The 20763-nt window shown below is 48.6% G+C and overlaps 1 protein-coding gene across 13 annotated transcripts in view; it reads left to right on the top strand.

Moving 5' to 3' along the window:
• Positions 1 to 20763, top strand: part of TNIK (TRAF2 and NCK interacting kinase) — a 156834-nt gene that overhangs the window by 82147 nt on the left and 53924 nt on the right. For all 13 annotated transcript variants that reach the window (XM_040566547.1, XM_040566544.1, XM_040566540.1 and 10 more), the window contains exons 4-9: positions 510 to 635; positions 8953 to 9063; positions 11287 to 11377; positions 12749 to 12879; positions 18665 to 18719; positions 19221 to 19299. In XM_040566547.1, the coding sequence (XP_040422481.1) occupies positions 510 to 635; positions 8953 to 9063; positions 11287 to 11377; positions 12749 to 12879; positions 18665 to 18719; positions 19221 to 19299 (593 nt within the window). The remainder of the gene's footprint in view (positions 1 to 509; positions 636 to 8952; positions 9064 to 11286; positions 11378 to 12748; positions 12880 to 18664; positions 18720 to 19220; positions 19300 to 20763) is intronic.

Below are 20763 nucleotides of genomic sequence, written 5' to 3' on the forward strand. Positions count from 1 at the left end.
TGGTCCTTTTATAATAACACTCATCAACACCAAGGTGCTAACTACTGCTCCGCAGCCTGTGAAATTACAGCTGTGCAGTGTTTTCTAGAAAAACGTCCTGGTGGGCCTCCTGACAGGTCTAAGAGGTTGTGCTGGTGCATTACCGGAATAATGCAAGTATGGTTAAGCTTCAGAGCAATGTGGTACAAATGCAAATTATGACATGAATTAAAATTTCAGTTTAGAAATGGTGGGCTGAAAAGATGTAACTTGTGAGGCCAAAGTCTCCAGTCCAGATTTTGTGTTCCCAGGCCTCTGGTGTCAATGACATACTACAAAAAGTGACTGTAAAAAAAATCAAAAAAAAAAAAAAAAAAGGAAACTTAGGAGAGAGGATGGTCAGAAATGGGAGAAATGGGGTGTGTGGAAGTTCAGCAGTGTAGCAAAGAGAAATTGGAGGCTGTGAAGTGCTGTCTCTTAGTGTCACTGTTTTGTTTTGTTTTTTTCTTTCCCCCCCACTCCCATCCTAGGATGAAGAAGAAGAGATCAAACAAGAAATTAACATGTTAAAGAAGTATTCTCACCACCGAAATATCGCTACATATTATGGTGCTTTTATTAAAAAGAACCCACCGGGAATGGATGATCAGCTCTGGGTAAGTTGCTTTCTTTTCCTTGAAAATAGCTGGGTTTTAGCAAAACCATTTTCTCTGTGTTACCTACTTACCACCAACTGTATTACACAAAATACCTTATTTTGTGGGTTTTTTTTTGAAGTCATGACTTTGAAAAGGCTGTTCCTGTGCTGGAAAATGCTTCTCCGTTTTGCTTGTAAAGTCTTTGCAGACTGATGATTAAAAACATTTTTGTTCTGGATTGTCATTAACAGCATCTTTGTTATAATAATCAGTTGAAAACTATTGTATCTCACGAAAATAAACAAATGCGTCAAAAACAGTTGGAAGGAGAAGGGGACTTTGCTGGGAAGATGGAGGCTGAGAGGCTGGGTGGGGGATGCTGCCGCTCCTGATTCCTGCCAGCTCTCGGCATTGCTTCTAGTGCTCCATGTTGCACAGAGGCAGTGCAGGGACATGAAGAGAAGGGGGGTGGAGCAGGGAAGGCAGAAAGGTCTGTGGCTGCTCAGCTGTTTCAGAGATAATCGCCTCGTATTGCTGAAGGGATAGAAGCTGCTTTGCCTCCCCATAAATCCTTGCCTGCCTCATCCTGCTGCTTCCCTTGCTAGTGGCTTCTCAGTTATTAACTCAGCATTGGTAGTCCTTGGAGGACAGCGCAGAAATCTGCCATCTATTACCAGAGGTTACCGGAGCGTGGGAGCCCACCTCCTCCTCCTGGCCTGGCTGCTTGCCTTCCTTCTTACCCCGAGGGCTAGAAACACGACGTACCATTACTGTGCTATGCTCTGAGCTCGGCTGGGCTGAGGTGGCTCAGAACCAGCTCCTCTCCAGCCCGGCAGCAGAGCGGGTGGCCTGCCTGGGGCTGGGACACCCAAACCCGCATAGCTGAGCCCACGCCGGGCAGGTGGCCTCTCACATCTTACGTGCGTTGTGCAGGATTTTCATTGTGCAGAGTACTGCAGGTGGCGGAGCTGGCTGTAGCTGAACGCATTCAGGCCAGAGGAACCGGTGCCAGCCTTTTCTCAGGTTTGCCCAGTGCTGTACGTGTTTTCCCTTCGGTTCTGAGAAGGCAGCAATGTCCTCTTCGGTTTGAAGGAGGAGTCCTAAGGAGAAAGCTTATTTTGGCGTCCAAAGAGGACTGCTGGAGCCCAAGTCTGCAGGAGTAACAGATGCCCGTGGTTCAGCTGGGAGGCAGCGGACGTACTGAAGAGACGATTCCTATGCTGAGTTATGAGTTATTATTAAAAAGTTATGAATTAGTGTCAGCATCCAAAACCTCAGTTTTCATCCTTTTAAGAAACTGTTCCCAACATCTTTCTCTGCGTCATGACAGAGTTAGCGCAGATTGTTGTTTTCATTAGTTTCCATATAACCCACGCTTTGTTATAGGAAAAGGTTTCCAGTGCAGTGGCTGCAGTTGATTGCCCCTGCGCCCACATGGCAGGGGGCTGTGGGTGCCAGGGAAGGTCATGGAGGACAAAAATGGCACCTGGGACAAAAACGGCACCAGCGGGGTTCGGTGCCACTTTGATACCCGAGACATGCTGGTGTACACGGTTATTGAGGAGACTTGGGGGCCTGGGCTCCAGGGGCTTTTATTACTTGAGTTTGTTGTGTGTTTTTTTTTTGCTGTTGTTGTGGGAACTCTTGAAAAACATGTTCTTTGCAGTGGGCCTGGAATTCAGCGAAGAGAAAGCTGTCAAGCTGAGAAATGCCTTTTCATCCCGTGAAATTCCATTTGGCTTTAGCTGTTTTATAATCGGTGTCAAAAAAAAAAAAAAAAAAAAGAAAAAGAAAAGAAGAAAAAAAAATAGAAAACCAACCCACAGCATTTCCCCTTGTGCTGCTGGAGTGCCTGGAGGAAAAAAAAAGCGCCGAGTGTGTGCCAAAAGCCCGAACAGACAGACAGGCACTCCCCGGGCTGCGCTCAGCCCCTGCGTGCAGGCAGCGGTGCAGCGCCTTCCTGCTGCCTGGGTCTGGGGTTAACACAGCCTGAGCAGGGAAGTGGGTTTTTTAATTCAGCCCCGGTTCAGAGAGTTCTTGGCGTATGCAAATGTTAATAAAAATAATCTTTTTAAAATGATCTGCCCGGATGAGAGAATCCGGATTTCCTTTTCGACCAGCTACCTGTCAGTTCAAATTCTGCAGCCTTTCTTAGGGGGCTAACAAAGAAAACTGTTGCAAAAGCTGCTCTCCTTGCTTTGAGGAGTGCTGGCATGCAAGGTTTCAGCCCGTGCCTGGTGCTGGGCTGGTGGAGGCGTTCACGAGGAAGCTCCCTCCTGGCTGCGGAGCAGAGGAGCGCCGGTGTCGCTGTGTTAAATAGCTGTTGTTTCAGCATCTGATTGAATTAGGACTTGTGCGAACTCTATCAGTCTTGCGGAGCAGATAAAGGCTTGTTTATTTTTCATTGGCCCTTTGTTGAAATAAAACGGTTTCTGATAATGCCCAAGTAATTCTTTTTATCGACATTCAGGAGGCTGATACGGAAATAAAAAACAGAGCGTTCTTTCAGCGGAGATTAAGATCTCTCAGAAACGCAGCAGGCTCCTGACATAAAGTATTGTCATCGCTTCTGCCGCATGCCTTGGTGATGAACAGGTCTCTTGGTGCTGCTGCTCCATTCAGGAGCAGCCACTCGCCCTGAAAGACGAGCTCAGTAACCGAGTGAGTTTTCCTGAAATGAGAGAGCTGCGCAGGGCGTATTTTACCAGACAACAATAGAGATGTGTATCACAAATCTGAAATCTGATACGTTAGTTTAAAAAAAAAAAAAAAAAAAAAAAGGAGGTAAAGGTCATAGGGACAGCCCTTATGGAACATTAAAAACAAACCCAAGACCTTGTTCCTATCGTGGATAAGGTGTCGCTTGGCAGTGCAAGGGGAGGGTGGGCTGCAGAAACGGGGGAAGTAGCCCAGGGGATGGCGACGAGCTTGTTACCTTCCCCTTGCTCGTCTCAGATGTGTAAGGTGTTGGCTGCCAGGCTGTGCAGGACCCAACCTTCCCTCTTTGCCCTGCCTTCCTACCTGGGGGCCAGCTGCTCCTCCCTCAGTGCCAGAGGGCACCCGGCACGGACGTGCCTGGAGGCAGCGGCCAAAATGGTTCCTTAGGGATGGCAGGAGCCAGAAGCTGCTTCGTCCCCGTGTGCTAACACACCCTGTGCACCTGCAGGGCAACATGGGTGCCGCTCTGCTGGCTGTTTGCCCTCCCTCCTTGCCCTGCACAGCGTGCCGTAGCCCTGCCACGCGTGCACAGCCGTGTCGGGCTCTGCTGCTGCTGGTGGCAGCCGAGGGCAGAGCCCGGCGGTCCCCAGGGCCAGCGGTGCTGCTGCCGATGGGTCGCTTCCATGGCAACCTCGCTGGCACCGGGAGGTGGATTTGTCATGAAAGGGGAAAAAAAAAGCTGCTACCAGGCAGGCTTCAGCATAGCTGCTGGTGGCGCTGGGGGTCCTGCAGCCACCCGTGCAGGGGGACGGCCTCCCAGGGCATCCTCTGCAGTGGTTGATCTGGGGCAGCTCCCTCAGGAGAAGGAATTGGCGTGATTTAGGGCTGGATACCAAGTCAGGATGTCCTGACTGCAGCCACGCAACACGCAGGACTGTTGCTGCAGCCGTGCAACACGCAGGACTGTTGCATAGTTGCGATGCTCTTTTTCACCGTGTGAAGCTGCAGGGGCCCGTTGGATTGCTGCGGGGTGATGTGAATGGGGTCACGCTGGGGATCTGGGGAGAAAAATGGGGGCGGTGAGGCTCCAGAGGGGGCTGTTAAATGGCACAAGCATGTATGCAAGCCCATCGAATTCACTGGGTGAGACTATCTTAATCTGCTTATGGGCACCGCAGAATATTTTGGGGTTGTTGATGATACCTTGCGTCACGGGAATTAAATCATTCCACGTTTGACAGGAGGCAGTTTTTGGTTGAGCTGTAATTCTCTTTAGTCCCTCCAAACTCTGCAGTCAGGGGACGCATGGGGCCAAGGGACTGGGACATCTCCAGACCCCAGCCGAGAGCACAGCGGCCAGAAGAAAGCCTCCCTCCCATTTCCACTCGCGTTCACAGCCAGGTCCGTGCAGACGTTGCAAACACCGCAAGACTACGAGCCCAGCTCGTTTCCCTGCCATCCCGAAGCGTTCAGCTGACTCAGGACGCGTGGCTGCCCTCCGGCTCCCCAAGGGACAAGATTTGCTCGTCCGGCCTCGAAGCGCAGGGCTGCGCTGGCGGTGCCGAGCCAGGCACGTTATCGCACGGAGACGGGCGAGAGCCGGCCGCAGAGCAGCCGCTGCCGTCACAGGGAGAGCACGGCGGCGCGGTGGGGCTGTGCTGGGTGCGCAGCCCGCTCCTGCTGCAGTGCCTGCACGGGCGATTAAAGCCTGCGCTTATCTTAGTTCAGCGTGCATAACGGGGGAGATTTTTTTCTGTGGAATATTTTAATCCGCGCGAAATACAAATTCAGTCAATGCCTCTGTTTCTGAAACGGGCATCGGGTTTTTCTGCTGAGCGACGCGGTGAGGGTTTTTGCATTTTAGTGCTCCGGCCTTGGCTCTGTCATTGCCACGAGGTGTGGGATAGGAGAGCCTTTTACAAGGGAGCCTACTTGTGGGGTGAGGTGGGAAATTTTTGTGGCTGGGGCATAAAAGACTGCATTGCACCCAGTTTCTGCTTCTGCACCCAGCAGAGGGAAGGGTTTCCAGCAGCGTTTAGCCTGGGGGACTTGTGGGATTCTTTTCATTGACTTAAAAAAAAAGGGAATCCAGATTGTTGGTGGGGTGAGAAGGAACACAAAAGGAATGGGCTTGCAGAGCAAAGGATCAGGATGATTTCTGTGGGTCCCTCTGGAGAGGCTGGAGCTGTCTGACATTAACTGGACTGGGCTTTATGTACTGGAGAGCCCTTTGGGGTGATGTGTAGTGGCAATGGGAGCAGAGGTCTTCATGGACATTCCCAGTAGGGAGATGCTGGTGGTTGGGTTCAAAGCTGTGAAGGCTCTCTGAGCGATACAACAGACACAGAGATTTACAGCTGCTGCTTCTGATTTTGCCTCGCCTATGAATTTTGCTGTCACTCTGATGTGAAGAGCCAAGTAGATGCTAAATGAACTGTGTTTAAAAATACTTCCTCCATAAATGGCTTGCAGATTAAATTTCAGAAGATGATATTACCTTTATCCCATCTTGATGATAATTTTTAATTATGGTTAATAAAAATTCAATCTGCATTTCGAGTTTATTGTCTTACCCCATCATGACTCCATCCTTTAAGAAGATGAGTAACGATGCGAGTGTTTGCTGGGCAAAGCTCTCACCTGGAGACATGGGGCTGGTGAGACAGTACCTGAGTAGAAGCACCATTTGAAGCCTTCCCTACGTGTGTACTAGTCTCTGTCCTAAAATGAGCTGGAACTTTTGTTCCCTTTTCTTTTCTCCTGGAAGGCTGTTTGTGGGTTTCCTACCTGAATATACCCATAAGGTGTTTGTGTAATGATCCTATGCCACTATCTGCCTTGTTGCTTAAATAATTCTTAAGTCATTCTGAAGATGACCCAATCATCTTGTTAGTCCTGTCTGTATCTGCTCTAGTGAGCATTTATTGTTCTTGTGGGCAGTCTCACCTTGCCTAATGGTGTGACTCCTTATTCATCTTCTTATTCATCTGTATTTTCTGTCTTTGGAGGCTGTGTAGTATGAACCATAACTGGGTCTTCAGTAGCATCCGTCCTTCTGATGATCAGCAGAAATTCTAGAATCATAAAATCACAGAATATCCTGAGTTGCAAGGGGCCCACAAGGATCACCGAGTCCAGCTCGTGGGTCCCCAGCAGTGACCCAGCAGTGCAAGGGGATCACATTGCCACGAACCGCCGCAGCAGCACGCTTCCAGCTTCCCTCTCATTCCATACAAAACTTCTGGAAGTGGTGTTTTTTCAGTGCGGTGTCTGTCAGCTTGCCGCTGCAGACAGGAGTACGCTGACAGCCTCATTGTCTTTCTGCAGCTCTGTCTCTTGGAGCAGAGCTTACCGAAGTGCTTTGCTGTGAGCAACTCGTGCTGAGCCCCCTGGGCCCTGCCCAACTGGACCAGGAGGTGCTGGCGCTGCCTGCTGGCGCTGGATGCTTTCCTAGGGACGTTGTGGGACCGTGCAGCTCTTAAAAAGCTGAGTTGGAAACCCTCCCCCTGGGATTCTTTTTCCCTTTGTCTCTTATTTTAATCTCGCAGAGATTTCACAATTGCGGATTTCAGATACATCAGCAGGCAGCTGCATTATTCACCTCCTGGTGCAAAATTCATCTTACCTCTGTGGAAATGAGGGAGAGGACGGAGGACCGAGTGAGTTGCCAGCTCCATAAAGATAATCTGGCAGATTAATGGATGCACTGGCTACTTTAATGGTGTTTGTTCCATCTTCCTTTAAGTGTTGTGATTGCAATACGCAGCGTGCCATGCCCTTCCTCTTCCGTAGCTCTGAGGAGCGCAGACAAGCAGGTACGATGTGAGTGAGCCCGTCTGGCTGCAGAGGGAGAAGGCAGAGGTGCAGTGCTTCTTAAACAAAATTATTACCCAACCTCCCCCGTCCTTTCCAGACAGCTAGGTCTCTTGCTGCAAGCCCCGGTGAGAGCCTGTGGATGAATTCCCGTGGTAGGGGACCATCGAGTGTTGCAGGGAGAGGTCAGCCTTTTGGGTTGGAAGGAGTTTTTGGCTGGGTCAGCTATCCAGGGATCTCCTTTCAGGATTTGCTGCAGCGGTATCCCGAATGTTCGTGTAATCAGAACCACGTGCAGGTACTGATATTCCCCGGGTGTCAATCAGCCAAAAGGAAAAAAGACAGGAAAAGCAACGTTGGAACGAGTTGTTCCATTAATCCCCATTCAGGGAGTAATTAGTAAGCCAGGACCGAAGCCAAGTCGGGTGATCCAGCCTGACTGCTGCTCTCACGCGGCTGGGGGGGGAAGGCTGCAGGCGCAGCAGCAGCGCGCCTTGCCTGTGCACAGGGCAGACCCTGGCCAGTCACGCCTCTGCTTCTTGAAGCCAGTTTCCTGACGTAACAGGGATATGCAAGGAATTTTTCAGCTCTCGTTTTAGGAAGAGAAGAGAAATTTAATATCAAAACTAAAGATAGGAGCGTGGTCGAAGCGGTCTCTCAGCCAGCTAGGATATTTTCTGCTCAAGCGTTTTGTTTATAGTGGAGGTTTGTAGCAGTGCTCAGCCTGAATTTTGTGATTGTTTATTTATGACAGTCTTTTTAATCGCTGTGTTTGAGCAATTTGGTTGGGAGTAAACCTTTTGTTGTTCCTTTCTCTTGGCCCATGCTCTTAATGACGTGATGTCACTTGCTGGGAAAACATTCAATACCATGTAAGCTGCATGCGATAAGGAACCTGAAACATGCACAAGGAAGAACCTGGCGAGGCACGACTTCTATGGAGAGGAAATATCTTTTAGCAGACAAGCTGATCTGATTGGAAAACGTGGTTTCACTTTGAGAGAAGCACATCATCAGGTCTTGGAGGAGGTTTGCTGTATGTTCGGCCTGGGCTCGTGTTCCCAGGCACAGTGATGTCTCCTGCACACGCTGGGAATCCGTGATGGCCCTGGAAGGCAGCCTCGCATCCCGGGCTATTTTCGTATGTTTTATTTCCCAGTTGCTCAATGACAAGATTAGGTTTGGGCCCGGGTTAGATTCTTGTATTTCTATATTTGATATTAGGAAACTTTGTCAGTGGTACAGATGGTGGTGCCCAGCCTAATCTGAAGCAGCGCGCGCAATAGGGCTCCGGCTGTCCCTGGGGAGCCTGCACAGCCAGCTTTGCCTCCAGAAAGGTGCCTGCTGAAAAGGTGGTCAAAGGCAGAGATCTGCTGCTAGAAAAAGTTGAAAAATACAGCTGTTTTTTAAGGTTGCGGGAAGCTTTCAAACATGTCATGTTGCTTTCACATTTTCAGGGTTGAAAAGTTTAAATGCAGGAGGCAGAGTCTCGCTCGTCTTGCTGTTTATACTAGAGACTGGTGATAGATCCTAAGTATAAAGTAGGGCATGCAAGAGCAGGAGCTGAGATTTCAAGGTTTCCAATCGCCTCTGCTGCTTTTCAGCATCGAAGTGACTGCTGCTTCTTGTTCCCATCCTAGTGGAGAGCACCGTGCCTTTCCAGCCTTCCAGCCTTTTATTGTTCCCTTTCTTAAGCAAAGCCACATGGATTAAAAGTTGATAGGGTCGGGATTACGTGGTGGTGGCTCTGCATAGCACCGCCACGGCCCTGCAGCTGCGATGGCAGGGTTTTACCCTTGGGTCAGGAGCCCAGAGGATGCTCTCAGGCTAATTGTGCTAATTGCCCTTCTCCTTCTTTTGGCAGCTGGTGATGGAGTTCTGCGGCGCGGGCTCCGTCACCGACCTCATCAAGAACACGAAGGGGAACACTTTGAAGGAGGAGTGGATTGCCTACATCTGCAGAGAGATTTTACGGGTATGTGTCCGGAGGGAGCTAAATGCCATGTGCTGGTGGAGTGTTGCACTTGGTTCTCGGGGGGCACGTGAAGCCCTTGGCTCTTGAGGCTTCATGGCTGCCGCGCTGCCATGGACTAGAGCTGCTTCGGTGCCGGTAGGCATGAATGATTCATGTGCTTGTATGATGCATAATAAATAAGCGCTAGTTAATGCCCTTTAGCTCTCTTAGTTCCCTAACTTTTAACCCTCTTTTCTCCTTCAACAAAAACATAATTTTCTTTAATATTAATAGGGCAAAGATTTATTTACAGTAGAATTATATTTTCAATTAACGGAAAGGTGAGGACTAATAAAATCGGTGGAAAGAGTCTGCATGATTAAAAAGCACCGTGTGCTTTATTAAATCCACATGTCTCTGGCTTTAATGAGGATGCTGCAGCTTTTATACCTGCAAGATAAATGTTTGATTGGAATGTCTTAAAATGGGCCACGCTGGAGTTTCACATACTGGGAGGTGGCACCTTCAGCAAAGGCTCGCTTTCATTTTCTGCAAATGAGGTCAGATTATGTGATTGTAATGGCTGCCCTGACATTAAAATCTAGAGCTCCACAAACTGAGGTTTTGTTCAGGAGAAGACAGAAATATCAGACACGTGAAGAAAACGGTAGAAGAGCCATTCAAAGAAAACGAGACAAAATGACTGCTCTGACAGCTCTCATCAGGCTGTCTCTGACACGGTTTCCGAGGCTCCTGCTGCTGTCCAGGGGTGACACAGCATTTCTCTTTTGACCCTGGATGCCACCATCAGCGCCGACACTACCAGTCTGATGCGCAGAAGGAGCTGGCGCTGTAGCTAATCAGTTGTTGCACGGACATTTCTTCCAGTGTCAGGAAACCACAGTTGCACGGGCTTATTTTAAATGTATGAGCTCTGTGGGCCTACTTCTTAAAATAGTCTCTGTTAGTGAGTCAGAACCTAACCACTGAGTCATGTCCCAGGGCCACCATCAAGTGTCACCGCTCACATTTGGGCCCTGCATAGTGCAAGCTCCGCTCCGCTGTGGCCACGCGTTGAGTCAGTTGGTTGGTGACCTGCAGGCTGGGAGGTCTGTGGAGGGTTTCAGGTCATAAAAATAGCGTTTCAAGGCGTAAAAGATTCCCACCTTTGCTGCAAGCCGCGTGGCTCGTTCTTGTTTCAGAAGTTGGGGGCCTGTCGTAATTCTGACACGTGAGACTTGGTCCTGCCCCGTGGAAGGATTTGTTGAAATTGAGTGAAATTTTTGCTTTGCCTCCAGTGCACGAAGGAGCCTCTAACTGGGCATAATGTGGCTTAAAATTGAATGCAGCAGGTCTCCTCTACAGATCTAATCTGTTCCACAGTGTTGTCCCAAGGTAACAAGCAAAAAATGACTAATAACTACCAGCAGTGATAGCAGAAATTATTTTCTTCCTCAAATATGAATGTTTAATGTGAAATGTAAACCTAATGCAAAATTAGTTTCTAAAGAAATCCATATTTTATTAAGCTGGCAATATAGGTGGATGTTACTTTGAAACTGAAATAATAAATGAATGAAATAAAAATGTAGGTTGCAAAAAGAAATTAATGAGCTAATAAAAAAGCACAACAGAAAAGCTCGTTTACCTTTAGCCTTTGAGACAGGCTTTTAATTTGAGCTATATCTCTATTAGGGATATGTGCAAGTTATAATATTTGTATTTGCATGGTAGCTTTTTTAGTACAAGCTTTCCTGTATATTGGAGCCCCATTTATTGGACCGATATAACAAAGAGAATTGGTTTTTTGGTTTCTGGATGATGGAAATACAGAAGGGAGACAAAAACATTCTATTATTTCTGCTACACAAATGGCTCCCTAGGGCAAGAAAGCACACGGGGAAAATTACGCCTAGAAATACGGAGGAATTTGGGTTAATATGGGTTCCTGCAGAAACTGAAAGGTTGGTTTTAATCCCTGTAGAACTGACAGTCCCTGTCCTCTGCGACAGAGAGCACCCACTGCAGCACACAGAGGCAGCCCGTGGGCACTGCACTTGCTGGGGATGTCCTCCCAGCGTGTAACACAGGGCAGTATTTTCAACACATGATAAACAAGTGTTCTCAGGTGCTTAACTCCAGCTGTGAATCTTTCATTTCTGGACCATAATTGGTCGAGGAGGAATGTCAGAAAATAGCATGCTTTGAACTTGGATTCCTCTAACCTTTTTCTGAATTCTCTAGGGCTTGAGTCATCTACACCAGCACAAAGTAATTCATCGAGACATTAAGGGACAGAATGTATTGCTGACAGAAAATGCAGAAGTTAAACTAGGTAAGAGTGGGTTAGAGCTCTTGGAAATTGCAAGTAGGCTTGCTGGAGAGAAGCAAAAAATTGGTAGAGCCTGTAAATGACTTGGAAAAATGGGATGGATCCTAAGAGCTACTGCGTGTTTTTTCTTGTGCCAGCCTCAATAACGTGACCTTGGGTGTTGATCAAGTGCCATGCAATAAACTGACAGTGATTGATGACCAAGTTCTGCATGCAAAGATCTTTTTTCAGTGGCATTTCTGTTATAGAGGTGGCTTGAGCAACTCTGCCATCAGATACGGGTTGAGCAATCATGACCATTTTTTCATGCCCCAGGTTGAAAATTTGCCTATGTCCATCCCTGGACGTTCTCAAAGCCTGTTTCCCCATTGCTTTGTAGTAGTGTCCTACAGGACAGTAATCAGATCAGTTTAGTGTGACATAATCCAGATTTGTTTTCCAAGGCAACCTGTGGCAGAGAGCTTCATTTGCAAGAACTATTCTCAATTTTGTATGCAGTGTTAGTCACCCTTGAGACGACCCGTCATCCACATGGAGATCATACGGATGACAGCAGATCAGCACAGATGATGTGCTGATATCCTCAGTTGTCCAGCACCCATGTTATTAAAGCTGTCTTTGTGCGTTTTAATTTATGCTGGTGATGAAAGATCTCTTACACTGGGAAAGTGAGGTGGAAACCTTGTTTTACCATGTGTCTCCTCTCTCTTCACAGCAGAATAAAAACCCAGCTTAACAGATGGCACCACCAGCTCCTTTGGCTTTATGCTGGTGAAGATTCCCCTCCAAGGGGAAATTCTTCAGGGCAAATCTCCAACCATTATGTTGTGCAAAGTGAACTTAGTGGACCATAGAGTATTCTCTCATTGATTTGATTTCATCAGTTTTTGCTTCATTTTGCAGCTCTATGCTTGACATTTCCCTATGGGCCTTTGTCCTTAGCCCTCAGTTCCTTAAGCCTTGTGCATTTCTGCCGTTTGCAGCAAGAATTTAGGTAGAAAAATGAGGCTTCTACAAACATTTGGCAGGCTTTAATTCAAATGAAAAAGCACAGAACAAAGGCTGCTGCTTATTCATGTTTCTAACCCTGTTTCTCATTAGTATGAGGAGTTGTGATTTTTTTTCATTGCCTCCTGGCAAGGAGGAAAAGGCATAGGGTTTCTTACGAAACCTGGAAATCAGATGATCAGATTCATCCTTGGATGACCTCTGTTGATCTGTCGACCTCAGCAGAGATGAAACAGGAATGTCTCCAGCCATATTTTTCTCTCCTGACTATGCACTAATGTACTTTAATGTTTTACATTCACCAGAAGAACGTTGCTCAGGTTTGTCTCTGACCTCATGGTGCCCTGTTGTCTTTCTGATCCACAGTGGATTTTGGTGTCAGCGCTCAGCTGGACAGAACAGTGGGCAGGAGAAACACCTTCATTGGAACGCCTTACTGGATGGCCCCTGAGGTCATTGCTTGTGATGAAAATCCTGATGCCACTTACGACTTCAAGGTACTGAAACAAGCGTCTTCGTACTCTTTTGTACATCATTACAGATGTAGTCTGTGCAAAGTCTAGCACGTTTGCTGCTAAGGTACTCAAGGGATTAAAGCAGCTGAGAGACTCAGAAGGAGTTTTCTCTGTGTGCTGTCTGACTTAGCAGTGCTTGAAATTAGAGTTTGTGATCATAAACACCTTGGTATGATCTCAGATTTTATGCCCTAGTACCATAAACTAGAGCAGTCAGGAATTCAGTATATTCTTGCAGCTTTGCAAAATACATTGACAGGCAGCGTAGTCTCCTCCTGCTTTCTGGCTGTTAGATTTTGAGAAGTGAATTCAGGTCCAACGCAAATCTTTGTTGTGCTGTTCACGTCTCAAAATTTACTGCGAGGAAGTATTTCCCCATGCTGAGAAAGGTGTCAGACTGAGGCTTCCTACCTGCTATTCTGCTTTTCAGTGCTGAATGTTTAAATACTACCATCAAACATGCTGTATTTGCTCAGTTTATTCTGCAGAAAAGTCAGGTCAGGTTTAGAAAGGGCAAAATCACATCTTTTGGCCTGCAGGCAGGTATTCATGGGGAGATCTGAAGGTTGCCACACAATCAGACATTCGGGGGTCTGACCTACTTTTCACATGTCTCTGTTGCCTGTTTAAAGTTTATTTTTGGATCGGTGGCAGCACAACATTGCTGCTGAACTCTAACGTGGCAGAGAGGTATGTGCCACATAGCAGGCCAGCAGGAGGGAGATGATTCCCACCTGCCCATTCAAACCCCAGTGAAGGCTGGTGTTTAAAGCAAGGAAAACTTACTATATTTTATCCCAGTTCTGCCTTACTGCAGGTTTCTGGACACACGTCTGTAGGCATGTCTCTCGATTTTTGTCCCCTGTTTTTTCGAAGTGTCCAGAACTTCGTTTTCTAACTGCAAACATCCTAAGGTTCGTTGCACGTTGCCAGAGAGTAGGGAAAAACACTAAAACATGGGCTTTTTGGAGGAGAACCTGAAAGATATATACAGCTTGCTGTACCACTGTTTGTGCACATGCTGAGAGGTCACTTTACAAAGTAATGTTTAAAAAGGTCTTTGTGACCTTTTGTTATGGGGCTAGGTAGCTGCTTTTTAACAGTAGGATGTTGCCGTGTAATAGCACAACAGCCCACCATGGTGGTACAATTTAGAGGTCAACTACTGGCCTCTCAGAGAATTCTAAAGTAACCAAAAGGTGCTTTGGTATTTCGTAGAATCCCAGACTGGTTTCGGTCACAAGGGACCTCAAAGCTCCTCCAATCTCAACCCCCTGCCATGGGCAGGGCCCCCTCCCACCAGCTCAGGTTGCCCAAATCCCACCCAGCCTGGCCTTGAGCACTGCCGGGGATGGGGCAGCCCCAGCTTCTCTGGGAAACCTGTTCTAGTGCCTCACCACCCTCATAATGAAGAATTTCTTCATAACATGTAATCTAAACCTACCCTCTTTTAGTTTAAAGCTGTTACCCCTGGTCCTGCCACTTCACTCCCTGACCACGAGTCCGTCCCCAGCTTCCCTGCAGGCCCCCTTTAGGCACTGGCAGGCCGCTGTAAGGTGTCCCCGGATCCTTTTCTCTTTGGACTGAACAATCCCAACACTCTCAACCTCTTTATGTAGGAGCATTGCAGCCATTTCAGCATATCAGTCAACTTTTGAACTGATGATTTTCCTGAGAGCAGTTCTCCAGTGTCAGTTCAGACTCAGGGTTACATAAATTGTTAATGGTAAGGACATGTAGAAATAGTTTAATCTGCAATTATTTAATTTTCTTTGATTAACCAATTAAAACAGGCATTTCCTCAACTCCCCTGATTGCTGTGCTCTGTGGCAGGGCTGAAGCCCATGCTCCAGTCGTGGAAAAGAGAGCTGCAAGTCCCGTCGTTTGGAGGGATGTGGGTTTGTGGTCCTTTTGTTTTACAAGGGAGGGTGATAACTTCATAGGCAACTTTTTACCCTCACAGATCCCTGGGGTTTTTCCTCTTTCCAGAACAAGGGGGCACTTAGTATGCCATTGACCGATGCACAAGGCTGGGACCAGAATGCCTCTGTTGTCCCTGAGGATCAAACGCTCGTAGTGGGCTGGCTGCTTTTGTCTCTGAAGTTGTCATTTACGGTTTTTCCTTGACTGGGGATATGAAACAGAAGGCTGATTGCTGCCGACACACTTACTGCAGGGTGTTTTCGGAGCACGCGGCGATGTGGGAGCCGCTGGACATTAGTCTGTTCCCCAGATCGTGTCCCTGCACCTGATGCTCTTGCTTTGAAGTGGGGGGAAAAAATGTAAATGGCGATTTTTTTAAAGGGATGCAAATCAGATGCTCAGATTTAGCCAACTGGCTTAAAATAGTGAATACAAAAGATGAGACTTATTGGGTGAAAAAAGGAATCCTCACAGGCTTAATCTGTTGGACAAAAAGCCTCTGATCTCACTGCTTTCTCAGCCAGAAAGAGATGCCTGTGTAATCTATGGAAGGATGCAGTAAATGCCTCCTCACAAAAATAAACCACTTTAAAAAACAATAGATAGAAACCCCATGTTGCTGAAGTTATTTGTTGGTTTTTGCCCCAGACGGTCTTCCTTTTTCTTTAGAGATATCTTGTCAATAAGCTTAGAATCAAAAAAAAAAACAAACTTGCTTCCCTTCCCAAGTCAAGACAATACAAATATATTAGCGCCGCGGCTTTTTGCTGGGTGGACTGAAAAGCTTTTCAGACTCAAAAAGAAAAAAAAAATTGAATTCCAGATCAGCATAAAATGCGTGCTTCCCACTGAGTTTTCTGCTTTCTCTCGGAGACTTAGAGAGGTGATAATCCCTTTCTGCGCTGCTCCAGTTTTAAGATCACTTGGCATCTTGCATATAATGCTGGGCACCTCAATATGGAAAGACACACTAGGAATTTGGAAGGAGTTCAGCGGCAACCAAAAGGAAGGGGTCATGTGTACTGAATCATGTGGAAAGACTGAGATAATTAAGTATGCAGCACAAATCCCAGCTGAGCAGAGACAAAGAATGGATGTGACTGTCCCGTGAAAGTGCTGCAAATGAGATTGGAGAGAGAATTTTCAGGCAGGTACAAAGATGCATAGCAAGAACTACTGGGACAGCATTTGCTATGGGAAAACTTGAGTCAAAAAGGAGGAAAAATGCCTTGAAACTGCAAATCCAGGTTGTCTCCCTGGGAAGGTGCGTATGAGGAGGCGCTTGTGGTCCCCTGGGGTTCCTGCCCTGCGGGTCGCTCTGGCTCTGGCTGAGCTCTCGGTGCTTTGTGCTGGGAAAAACAGCCTTTCTTGGGCGTACCAATTTGCAGGATTAGAGGCTTGAGGCCCTCTGGAAAGGGCGGCTTTTGAAATGGAGAGAAGATTGAAGAGGGACTGCAGGGACGTGGCAGGAAGCAGGGCGAAGGCAGAACAGGATGTGAGGACTGGAGACAGCAGAGGGAGAGTGGAGGGCAGGGTCTGTCCTGCACTCTGACAAGTACCTGTTCAGTGGGTGCTCGTTTTTCTGCGTAGTTTGGCCAGTCTTCAAGAGACCTCTTTAAGCTGAGCCACATCAGCTGTGTGCATGGGGCTTCCCTGTGGGACCGCAGCTTCTGCCCTGGCCATTGCCCCTGTCCCATCTTGTCTTGTTCTGGTGTGGCAAAGCCCCCTCGTTCAGCACGGCACTGACCACGGCTTCGGCCTTCCAGCTTTCACACTGGGCTCCCAGAGAAGCCGTGACTTCATCATGGCTCATTTTGGGGAGAAGACCTGCTTGGTGAGACCTGTGGCCAGACGAGGACTGGGGACAAAGCCATCATTACCAGACCTGCTGGGAGAGCGGCCCCGCGCTCGTGGTCCGTGGCAGAGAGGGGAGAGAGGAAGGAGAAGGCTCCTTGGCTTTGCGTTAGCCGAGTGTGAGGTGCCAGCTGGCACCTCCTCCACCCCCAGGCCTGGAGACGTGTCAGGGACTGTGCTTCAGATGAAGGCACCAAAATTAGTCTGGGTTCTGTTCCCGACGCATTGGGTGCTGAGTTATGAATCATTAGGCAGCCCTATACATGGTGTCCAAAATAATGAATTAGCCACCTTCTGCCAAAAAAACAAGTTGCAGCAGTGCCGTTAAGGAAGGTTCTCATTTTCCCCTGCCCAAGCACACGCTGTCTCTTCCTCCTCTCCTGCCTGCGAGAGCTGAGCCATCCTTCGGGGCTCCTTACAGGACCGAGAGGTGTAGCTGTAGGGTTTCTCTTTCTCACCTGGGGTTTCCTACAGTGTGGCCTGGTGAGGAGTGGAGCTCGCCAGGGCTTTCTGGCAGGGGGCTGGGGATATAAATATTCCTGTTTGCAAGTGAGAAAACCGAAGGAAAAGGGATACAATCGTGCAATCAAATGAGTTTTCCAAATAGCTGCGCTCTCTGTGCAATAATCATTCAGAAGACTCAACCAACCATGTGGGCTGAGGAAGGTTGGGAACAGAGTAAATGAAAGTGCCCGCTTCTCCTCCCACTGGCGAAATGCTGCTTTTCAAGCTTGTATTTAACGAGCAGTGCATGATTCAAGAGAGTGTCCTGAGGTATCTCAAGATACTTCATGTTTCTAATCTATTCCCGACAGCCTGTTTTCGGTGGCGCTGTAACAAATCCATTTCTGTATCATCCAGCTCTGAGCAGGGAGCTGACAGCCCTGCTTGTCCAGGACCCAGATTGATGCCGTGGGCTAAAAACACCCCCGGGATCAGGACATGGCTGTGATGGGGATTAAAGCCTGGCCGCTGCACTGCGTCCTTGTAGCTGGATGGTCAGGTCACAGGGCATGAAATTCCGAGCTTCGGCCTTGGCTCTGCCAAAGGCTCAGGAAAGCAGCTGGGATTTGTGCACGGGATGCTGTGTTTCAGCTCAGCCTCTCGGGAAGGGAGAGGCAGTCCTGGTCAGTGCAGGCAAAATGTCCCCATCCCTGTCTGCATGGGGGCACTGCTGGCTGCAGTCTGGGTTAAACATCCAAGCAGTAAGAGGGCACCTTTCTAGCACCAAGAAGCACCTCCAGATGGTGGCAAGGTGCTGAGGGCTAATTGTACATAAAACTGTCACCAAAATACTTACTGAAGGTTGTGGTTTTGACCTGTTACACAACAAAGACCTCACAGAGGAAACCAGCGTAAGGATTTCATGCCAAACCATGCAGGTGACACTGAGCCAAGTACTTCCGTGCTGCTTTGGAGAGAAGTTTCACCACTTACACTCCATGGCCATCAGTAGGAGCAGCCGTGATGCCCAGTGCACGCTGCCCAGAAGCGGGGTCACTTGGGGCTGGTCTCCCCTCTTGCCCCTTGCCACTCTCTCTATCCATGAAGCAGGAAGGTGGTTTGTTGCTGGTTCGCTGGGGATTTGGGGTTTCATTCATTGGGGTGTCACAGCCACGGGGGCATACTGGGACCTTTGGGACACCAGCATCTCCCCAGGCAGCGTCCCCACCATGGCCACTGGGAGCAGTGCCCAGCAAGGTGGCTGCAGGGGTTGGCTGTGTCCCACACCTGAACTGGTGTGGCATCCACCAAAAACTCTGCAAAGACATTGAAATAAAGCTGGGGATAAGCAGCAGGGCTGGGAGTCTCCTCTAAAGCCCTAACAAACGGGCAGAGCATAAAAGATGAGCTCCTGTGCTGCGGGTCTGGGATCTGGCAGAGAAAACAGAGACCCAGCTCATGGGGCAGAGCTCTGGGGCTCGCTCGGTGCTCACTGTCGTGACAGTGCTCCACGGCATCACGCGTTTCCCTTTGCTTTGTTTTACAGAGTGACTTGTGGTCTTTGGGGATAACGGCCATCGAGATGGCGGAAGGCGCTCCCCGTAAGTAGATGCCTGGCTCTGCTTTAATTAACGCCGCTCGTAACTTGCTGGGATTAGCTGAGTGGCGGCTGGCACAGGGATCTGTGCGAGAAACACCGTGCAAGGGGTTTGCTGAGCAGCCTGGGCTGGGTGAAATGGAGTTTGCGGGGTCCAAGGCATGCTAGGAGAAAGCTGCCAGATCAGCGTGGCCCGGGGAATTGGAGTGGGCAGTAAGCAAAGGCACACAACCCCCGTGTGGCTCCTGCAACGTCACCTGAGCTTTTTGTGACTCAGTTTCCTCCCAGAAAAGTGCAGATAATGAAGAAGGTGAAGGAAAGCAGTTAAAAGGCTGCTCCTCATCACTGGTATGCTACTGGCCACCAATGCGGCGCACTGGGTTTAGCTGGCACACCCACACCGTTCATACTGCCGTAATTTTGCAGTGCCAGCTCTGTCCTTGGGAAGCCCGCAGGGTCTGGGAGACACCAGGCCCTGTTTAATGCCTCTTCTTGCTCTTTGCAGCTCTCTGTGACATGCACCCCATGAGAGCCCTCTTCCTCATCCCCCGCAACCCAGCCCCGAGGTTGAAATCAAAGAAGTGGTGAGTCTCTTTCTTGGTCTTCAACGGTGGTAAAACGGGGGCAGGTTTGGGCCTGGGTCTCCCGTGGAGAGGTGTTTTGGTCTGCGTGAGTCACGGCTGTGAGGTGAGGAGAAGATAGCTGGGGAGGTAGCGAGGGAAATGCCTCTCACACTGCCCTTCCCAGCACCGAGACGGCTTTTCCAGGGCGCTTCGTACAGCTGAAACCAGATGACGCCTCGCTTGGCTCCCCTTTCTTTCCAGTAAGGTTCCGTTTGCAAGTGGAAACATGTACCCGTGCCAGAAAAACGATAGTTTATCTTGAAGGCCCAGGAATGCGGAGATTTGTACTTAGTTTGGGCTTTATTTTAAAATTTTGGAGGAAAAAGTACATCACAGTTTTGTAAAAAAGCAGGGTATGCCAATAAAAACCCTTAGGAAAAATATTCCTGAAGCCCAGCAGATGTTGTTTTGTTACTGTATGTTCTGTACCGATGGAGCTGGAGTCCTTAAAAACACTCATCCTTGGTTCGCACTCTTTGCCTGCCTCAGGTTCAGCAGCAGTTTTGTCAGGAGGGATCTGCCAGGCGTTAGAGAAACAACGCTGCCCCTTCCTCCCAGATAGGCTGAGATCAACGAGGAGAGTTTTGCTTTATTCCTTGAAATGATGCGTGTTATCTTTTTGAAAACGTAAAGAAAAAGGGAGCAGAGTAATTGGCAGGAACTGAATAGACTTGGTGCCAAAGCAGGAGGTGTGTTGTTGCTGGGAGGGGAGAGGCATGGTGGTGGAGTTTTGGGGTCAGACCCCTAAAAACTCACCCAGGCTTTAGCAAGAGATGACTTCGTTTTGTCAGCCCCATCCTCAGATATTCCAGTGCAAAACCAGGACAAGAGGGACCTTTCCTTGCTACCTCTGCCAGAGGGTATCGAAGGTGCTCTCTCCTTGCGCAGTGTTTTTAGTATGCCATTAGATAGAGAGCTGAGAAGACAGTTTAGGCACTTGTTTTCTGCCAGATCACCAGTCTCCTGCTCCATTATGCTACACTGCTACAGCACAAAATGGATTGTAAGACTTCAGAGTTTATTTTTCATACAAATATGCTGTTTATTCAGCAAAGGCTTTCTCAGCCTCCAGACAGAAGGCAGCTGACAGAAGCAGGCTTTGAGCAGACTATTTTCCCCATCTTCTTAAGGTAAAAACTGAACTGGGGTGGTCGTTACATTTTATTTCCCCCTCAGTAAGTGTCTGAGATACGTTGATGCATTTTGCAGCAGCCAGGGTATTGCCCGACACCACCTTCCCCTCCTATGGCAGGCGGCTCTCTCTCAGGTTTCCGTGTCCTAAGCTTTGCTCCTCTGCTTGGTTGCACAGCTCAGCCCCGAGCAGCCTGAGCAGTTGGCCGTTCGAGCTCGGGCTTTGCTCGTGGCCTGTCCTTGACTCATTTCTCAGCCAGAGGTGTTGGGCCTGGCCAGGTTGGGAGCTCTGCA

This window comes from Cygnus olor, chromosome 9 (assembly GCF_009769625.2).
Source record: "Cygnus olor isolate bCygOlo1 chromosome 9, bCygOlo1.pri.v2, whole genome shotgun sequence".
In the NCBI taxonomy this organism is placed as follows: Eukaryota; Metazoa; Chordata; class Aves; order Anseriformes; family Anatidae; genus Cygnus; species Cygnus olor.